The sequence below is a fragment of the Cetorhinus maximus genome, chromosome 20 (genome assembly GCF_964194155.1).
Source record: "Cetorhinus maximus chromosome 20, sCetMax3.hap1.1, whole genome shotgun sequence".
Classification (NCBI taxonomy): domain Eukaryota; kingdom Metazoa; phylum Chordata; class Chondrichthyes; order Lamniformes; family Cetorhinidae; genus Cetorhinus; species Cetorhinus maximus.
Genome location: NC_135898.1, coordinates 7,145,826 through 7,153,859, shown reverse-complemented (window position 1 = coordinate 7,153,859; position 8,034 = coordinate 7,145,826). Strand labels below are relative to the sequence as shown.

Here is an 8,034-nt window from a genome sequence, read left to right as displayed (position 1 = left end):
CTGCCGCCCAGGGACAGCTGCCTGCTCTGGAAGACACGGTCAGGGGGCGCCACTGGGCTCCTCGGCCGCTTTTTCATTCTCTTTCCCAACAAAAAACCCAATGTGGCATTCTTCTAAAAGCAGCTTCCTGATACCTGTTCAATAAAGGGAATGTGGCCGAGTCAACCCTGCTCCAAATAATCCGACCAGCGTTCCCACCCACCCCACAGCTTTCTAACATCGGTACCCCGAAACCCACTTAACTCAGCTGCAAAGATTGTAACGAGGCGATCTCCGGATCATCTCTGACCTGAAATGTCCCTGAAGACAGGGTGGGGATATCAGCCTACTAACCTAACTACTACTGCAGCTCTCAGCAGCCATGTGTCCTGACATTATTCCTGCTCGGGCCGAATAGATTCTCTTTAACCATGAGATACACAGCCACGTGACCCCCATGTCCCCTTGAATTTACAGCACAGAATTCAATCCGGCTAATGACCAGCCTCCACCCCCTCTACATTATCTGACCCTATCTGCACACCAAATGACATGAATATAAATGACACGAATCCCGCTCCACCACCTGGATATCAGTGCCCCCTTGCGATCTGCGGGTTTTGAGGTGGGCTCTCTGATCCCCCAGGTGATGATTTCACTGCTTACCGTTCACCAGAGATCTCTTGGCGCAGCCAAACTGAAGGGAAAGCTCCTCTGTCCAGGTGAATGGTGATTTTTTTTTTCAATGTTACACCTCTCTCTCTCTCTCTCTGCCCCTCCCTTCTGAAGTGTACTTGGTGGGCTGGGGTGGGGTGGGGGATGTTGTCACCTAATGTCCTGGAGAACTGGAACCCTTTGGCGCACGCCCAAAGCATCAGCAGCCGTAGAGGAGCCTGCCCCTCCTCCTGGAGCTGAACAGATCAATGAGAAAGCGAGCAAGGCTATTCTTGCCATGTTAGCGAATCTGCGGCGGCTATATAAAGGAGGAGCCGCCGACTGAAAGCCTTCACTGTGAACATCTCCCACAGTCTCCGCCAAGATGAGCTACATCCTGGAAACAGTGAGTAACCCTTCCTCGTACAGGAGGGTCGAGACTAGGAGCTACAGCAGCCGAGCAAGTGCCTCCCCTTCCAGCGGCTTCAGGTCTCAGTCTTGGTCCCGGGGAGGTCCGGGCACCATCGCATCCTCTTCGTCCTCCTCCTACCGCCGCCTGGCCAGTGCCCAGGCTCCCCGAGCTTACAGCTCATCCGACAGCCTGGACTTCAGTCAGTCCAGTGCCCTGAACGGAGATTACAAAGTGATCCGCAGCAATGAGAAGGAGTTATTGCAGGGATTGAATGATCGCTTCGCTGGTTACATCGACAAGGTGCATTACCTGGAACAGCACAACAAGGAGCTGGAAGCCGAGATCCAGGCACATCGACAGAAGCAGGTAAGCCACGGGCAGCTGGGCGATGCCTATGACCAAGAGCTGAGAGAGTTGAGGTCTCTGATCGAGCAAGTGAACCACGAGAAAGCTCAGATCCAGCTGGACACCGACCACCTGGACGAGGACATCCAGCGCCTGAAGGATCGCTTTGAGGAAGAGGCTCGCCTTCGGGACGAGACGGAGGCCACCATCAGGGGCTTGAAGAAGGAGGTGGACGATGCCGGCTTGCTGAAGGTGGAGATGGAGAAGAAGGCTCAGTCCCTGCAGGATGAGGTGGCGTTCCTCAGGAACAACCACGAGGAAGAGGTGACCGACCTGTTCGCCCAGATCCAAGCCTCTCAGGTCACCGTGGAGAGGAAGGACTTCCTCAAGACCGACCTCACCTCTGCCCTGAAGGAGATCCGCTCCCAGCTCGAAGGTCACTCGGCCAAGAATCTGCAGCAGACCGAGGAGTGGTTCAAGTGCCGCTACGCCAAGCTCAACGAGGCGGCCGAGATGAACAAGGACGCCATCCGCTCGGCCAGGGAGGAGATCAACGAGTACAGACGCCAGCTGCAGTCCAAGAGCATCGAGCTGGAGTCGGTGAGGGGAACCAAGGAGTCCCTGGAAAGACAACTCAATGACATCGAGGACCGGCACAACGCCGATGTGTCAAACTACCAGGTAGGAACGCGGGGCTCTCTCACCCCATTCTCATTCCCCTCCCTGTCCACACCAATCCTCTGCTTCCAGTTCATATCACATCTGGATTGTGGTCCACATGGTGGAAGATGTATAGTTTTTTTTTAATCAGAATTCATGTGCCCCCTTTCTCTCTCTCTCTCCCTCTCCCTGGCTAACCCCCCAACTCTCTGCTCTGTCGGGTCGGTGCCGGGAAGGGGGTAGTTAAAATGCAAGATATCCGCAGTCCCAGCTGCAGAGGGTCAACGCTGAAATGTCGCCCCACCAAACTTCCGAACGGGCAGATCCCAGCACCAGGTTATCGGGGGTGGGGGGGAGCAAGCGCTTGGATGAGTTGTTGGGCTCTGCCCTGCCCTCCAAGTTGCACAGCCCCAATCGTCTTGCCCTCTTTAAGGGAGGTATTGCCCTTTTAATGCTCTGCGGCGCTTCCCATCGAGCGCGTGTTGTGGGGGGGGAACGAGTTTTGAGTGTTTGTGTTTCTTTTTTGAACATTCAGGAAACAGTCCAGCAACTGGAGAATGAGCTCCGCAATACAAAATGGGAAATGGCCCGTCACTTGAGGGAATATCAGGATCTGCTGAATGTGAAAATGGCCCTGGACATCGAGATTGCTGCCTACAGGTAAATGGAGGTCACAGCAGGGCGTTCTCTGGCGCAGTGAAGGGCGGAGGCTGGAGCGGGTTGATTGTGGGACAAAAGGAAAGTCGCTTCATGGGATAAAGGAGACTGAATCTTGTCGTGTGGGTCCCAATTCCTATTGAATAAGTAAAGTGAGAACAGGGAAGCTCCCGGTTTGCATTCTTTAACTGGGTTGAGGGGGTTGGGGGGGGGTGGGGGGGGACAATGATGACAGTTAGTCTTGAGATACGAAAAGGAAGCACTTGCAGCAGAAGCTTCAGCGGTGGGGGATTGGGGAGGGGGAGGGGGAGAGGGGGAGGGGAGGGGGGTGAAAAGATTCCAAAAGCTCACCCCTCTTTTGCACCTTTGGCAGCTGAGGGTGCAGGGAGCTGACTGTGGGATTAAACCCCAGTTTTGCGTTTCAGAGACAAATGACTGCATGTTTTTGAAGTTTGGGCCAGCAGCCTGAAATAGTTAATTCTGCTCACTCAACATCTGCGAGTGGAGCCTTCAGGAGGGGGTGGACTAACAAAGGGAGCCCCAAACCATCGGGTGAACTGACCGACTCTCTCTTACAATGCTGAAGCGTCCAGTCGGTGTTTTCCAGCTTTTTCAGGTGTTTTCTGTTTTTGCTGCAATTGCCTCTTTATTATGATCACTGCAAAGATTTGTATGTCGCTGGAATACTGCACGCTCCTAAAGGTTCCGCGGTGGAACCCAGTCCATTGCGTGACCATTCAGTCTGTTTCATTTGAAGCCTAACAACAAGTCGTGGTGTCATAGAATTGCATAGACTTTAACAGCAGGAACAGGCCATTCGGCCCAACTGCCCTGTGCTGGTACTGCACAGGAACGATTTCATGAGCAGAGTGTTTGCTGAAATGGTGTGTCCTCTCAGAGGAGAACTCTCAGTCGGCCGTGTAAGAAGGTTGGTCACAGTTTGTGCTGCCAGTGTGTCTTCCCCACCTGATTCTAACACATCTTCTACCTCTCTCTCTCTGCAGAAAACTCCTTGAAGGTGAAGAATCAAGGTACACCTTCTCTGGAAGCATCACTGGCCCTTCCTTCCCATATAGACCTCCAAGCACACCTACTGCCCCTATCAAAGTACAGAAAACTAAAGAAGCACCAAAGCTAAAAGTCCAGCACAAATTCGTGGAAGAGATCATTGAGGAAACGAAAGTGGAGAATGAGAAAGCAGAGCTGGATGAGCTTGACCTGGCTGAGGTAGTGGACGAGATTGCAGCTGAAGGCAGTGCAGAAGAACAGGAGGAAGAGGAGGGGGAGGAGGTGGTTGAAGAAGTGATTGTGGCTGCAGTCAAGGCTGGAGTTCAGGCAGAGCCAGAGGAAAAGGGCGAGGAAGAGGAGGAGGAAAAGGAAGAAGGTAAGAAGGAGGAAGAGGAGGAAGGCGAACAAGGAGGTGATGGTGAACAGCAAGAAGAGGAGAAGGGTGAGGAGGAAGAGGAAGGTAAGGCTGAGGGAGTAGAAGAAAGTGAAGAAGCAGAGGAGAAGATTGAAAGTGTGAAGGTGGAGAAAGCAAAAGCTCAGCCAGACGAAGCAAAGGATCAGAGGAAGGAAGAAAGCGAGGAGGAGGAGGAAGGAGCCAGCAAGGAGGAAGAGGCTGGCAAAGAGTCTGGAAAGGAAAGTGCAGAGGATGGAGAGGATGAAGCTCAGGAAGACACGAAGAAGGATGCGGAAGTGGTAGAAGAGAAGGTCGAGACAGTTGGAAAGGGAAAAGAAGCAGCAACTGAAGTCAAATCACCAGAGAAAGAGGAAGTCAAAGCTGAAACTGAAGACAAAACACAGAAAGAAGAAAAAGCAGAAGCTGAGGATAAGAAAGATGAAGTAAAGGCCAAAGACGAAGGCATGGCCATCAATGGAGAGATTGAAGAGAAAGCAGAAGACACCAAGAAAAAGGAGGAAGAGATACAACTCCTTTCCAATGGTGTAGATCAAAGCCCCACAAAGGAGGAAGATTCTGACATTATTTCCCACACAAAGACCGCAACAAAGACAATCCACAAAGTGATGGATGAAGACGTCGGGACCACAAAACACATCAAAGAGATAACCAAATCTGTCACGGTAACTCAGACAGTTGAAGAGATGGAAGAGGTGGTCCAGGAGACGATAGTGTCTACCAAGACAGTTGAGAAGACCTCACACTCGGTGCTAAAGAAAGAGGAGGACAATGAGTGAACCAAACCTCATGAAGCAACGGGGATGGCACTTGACAGCAAAAGATGCATGGGTGTGACAGCTTTACGGCCTTGAGCAGAATGGGTTCTGCCTTGAGGAGCTCCAGACTTCCTGTCTTTTCCTTTTGTGCAATAGAAGAAACTGCATGCAAGTTAACAATGTGCCCTCCACAGTGCTGAAATTACAAGGAATCACTGAAAGAACAAAATCCAATACAACTGAAAGCCAAAATGCATGGAAGAAATATGCACCAAGTCGTGTCAAACAACAAAATGTCTAAGAGAAGATCTCTCAATCTGTTGGAGGGGCACTTTTGAGAAAGTCAAAAGATGTATTATGCAAAGAATAAACTGAGCCAAAAAGTTTAAAAAAAACCTAAAAAAAAAAATCCTTAGCCTTAAACAGCTCATTGATTAATCTATGTTTACCTCACGAGTGCTATTACAATGGACTTCCATTGGTGGGAGGGAGGGTCTACTGATCATTCACCAACATGCCACAGTTTATCACCCCATGTGAAACTTCACTGCAGTACTTGCTGAATAAAAGTCATATTCCAAATCTCAATGTCTGGTTTATTGGCTCAAATAAACGTGAAGGGTGCGGTTGGGGGTGGTGGGGCCTTATTGACTTATAAAAATGTACTTCCCTTCAGTTCTGTTTCAATGACACACGGCCATCGTGCAGGCAATCTGAACAATCTTGTTCCCTGGAATACCCTGAACCTCCAATGATGTCAAATAACGGAGGAAACACTTTAACAGGTCTAAACACGGACAGTGCTATTGCTGACTTTTAAGAAAGGCCAGGCAAGATTCAGGTCATTGGGGAAAATAACAAAAAAATGGTGGTTTTCAAGTATTTCAAAACAGTTGCCAAATAAAATGAAATTGCTGTTGTTTGAAATGAGTTGATCGCGAGGCCAGAATTTCTATCTCTAATACTTGATTAAATTCAGACATTTGGACCCAGTTCTGGTTGCATGGCCTGTATGTATGTGCTTTGAGCATGTGCTTTCTTAACCATGGGTTAAAGAGAGCCAATCTAATGCCACTGAATGTAGCAATGCAGTGCCCAGGCCAGGAGCTAAAATCGGAATCTCATTCCAGCTCCAAATTCCAGTGTCTTACCTCAGATTTACCAATGACCATTGTTCAGCTATAGTTCTTGGTACCATAAGCCAAATTTCACACAGTCGCACCCAATTTATTAAAATCATACCCCCACCACCACCCACCCCTGCCTGGGTTTCATTGTTCATCTCAATGTTCTCAACTACTTGAGTACCAGTGAGTGTTATCACTTTGCCAACCTTATTTTTTTATTGGAATTGTAATCAATAAATTAGATTTAAGTATCTTTTTGAGCACCAAACACTGCCCCAAACACTGCCCCAAACACAATTCCTTCTTGCTGGACTGGGCTGCTGGTCCAATTACATTTAATGTGAAACTAGTCATATTTTCTAAAAGGGGTCAAAAAAGGGTTTTTTTAATTAATTAACGGGATGTAGGCGTCGCTGGCTGGGCCAGCATTTATTGCCCATCCCTAGTTGCCCTTGAGAAGGTGGTGGTGAGCTGCCTTCTTCAACCGCTGAATGCTGAAGTCCTGATCCCCTTGTAGTGGAATTGGATATTTTGGATGTCAATGTAAATACGTCAGACCGGATTCTACTTAAAAATCATGTCCTTTCCCGAGTTCAGGCGGCATTGAATCTGCGGGTGATGGTTGAGACCATCTGAAGTGCAGCGGTGTATCGCAGAACTGTTCGGTTTCAAATACAATGCAGCAAAAAGATGAAACATCCCAGAATTAACTGCTTCGGGGTCACAGAGCTTGAAGTGGTGAGGGTGGGGGAATTGGGCATTTAGTCATTATTTGTCCCAGAAAATCGGAAATCTTGCAGACTTGTTATCCCATCTCGTCTAAGTCTGAAAGCAAAGTGTCAGAGGGTTAAATTTGACTGCGGGACCAGAGCATTGGTGTTGCACATACACAGACAAAATGCGTCATTCTCTGATAGAGAGAGATTAAAACTTTCGGTTTGGGCCGTTCCCGAGTTGTCAGGAGGATCGCCCACTAACATCCAACCAAAAGCGCCAGAGAGAGAGAGAGACAGAGAGACACACACACACACAGACACACACACACACACACACACACACACTTCAGTTTCAGCACTGCCCGCCACGGACAGCGCAGCGGTAAAGTTTCAGCACCGCGCTCCTGTGGACAGCTCCTCGCCAAATGACCTTCAAGACAGAAAATGTTGGGACAACTCCGCACTAGAAACTTCTGGCAGCGTCTGTGGACAGAGAAACTGAGTGAACGTTTCCAGTCCGATATGACTTCTTCAGAACTGTTGGAGGGGATGGGGGGGAGGTGGGGGGGGTGGGGGGGATGTGTGGGGTGGGTGGGAGAGCGGAGTAACAGTGGGGTCGCTTTACTGTCCTCGTCATCCATTAAAACCACAGGCAACGGTGCAGCAGGGTTAGAGAACCGCAGTGTAGGCGCATTGCTCAGCTGGTCCCAAAACAGAGATCAGTGCGGGGGGGAAAAAAAATTCAACCATTTGAGTTAATACCCAGAGGAAGACCTACTGTACAGGAAAAGCTAGGAGAACTCTCTCAGTCATATCTTAACATGCTGCATAAAAGCAATCCGGCAATGCACCAGGATTAGCGGCTGCAGTGCTAACAGGGACAAGGAGTCCCCAATGACGAAGCCTGTAGCAAACGCACGACCCTGCCTGAAAGCTAATGGAGAGAGCTGAGAGCTTTGCAGTCGCTTTTAGTTAATATTACATACAGATGCTGTCGGAGGCGCTCTGCTACCTTTGGGACCGAATCTCCAAGAATGATTTTCACCCACCCAGCCCCTCCCATCACCCGCGTCCTTGAAACATCCCCCGAAAGTTGATAGGGAGCCCTCGATACGCGCCTTCAGGCACTCAGGCCTCCCGCCGGCCAACGCCCACCATCTAAAAAAGCGCACGGCACAACATCATACATCAAACACCCCAGCGGGTCCGCCTGTTGGTTTTGGTTTCGTTTCATCCAACTGCGGGTCGAAGAGGAACCAGTTTGGGGTTAAAGCACTTTTCGCTCTTGAAATTTAATAAAAGTCTG

The 8,034-nt window shown here is 49.7% G+C and overlaps 1 protein-coding gene across 1 annotated transcript; it reads left to right on the top strand.

The window, feature by feature from the left end:
- The first annotated feature begins 987 nt into the window (after positions 1-987).
- On the top strand, positions 988-5,464 carry LOC144694814 (neurofilament medium polypeptide-like). Its single transcript, XM_078565425.1, has 3 exons — positions 988-2,071; positions 2,586-2,710; positions 3,712-5,464. The coding sequence occupies exons 1-3, from the start codon at positions 1,019-1,021 to the stop codon at positions 4,904-4,906; spliced, it is 2,373 nt and encodes a 790-aa protein (XP_078421551.1). The 5' UTR covers positions 988-1,018; the 3' UTR covers positions 4,907-5,464.
- Positions 5,465-8,034: the final 2,570 nt, after the last annotated feature.

What these genes read in the sequence shown, in the direction of transcription:
- LOC144694814 (XM_078565425.1), top strand. Translation starts at nt 1,019, where the DNA reads ATGAGCTACATCCTGGAAACAGTGAGTAACCCTTCCTCGTACAGGAGG. An exon ending in CCGATGTGTCAAACTACCAG is followed by an intron (nt 2,072 to 2,585) that starts GTAGGAACGCGG and finishes TTGAACATTCAG; the next exon opens with GAAACAGTCCAGCAACTGGA. An exon ending in ATCGAGATTGCTGCCTACAG is followed by an intron (nt 2,711 to 3,711) that starts GTAAATGGAGGT and finishes CTCTCTCTGCAG; the next exon opens with AAAACTCCTTGAAGGTGAAG.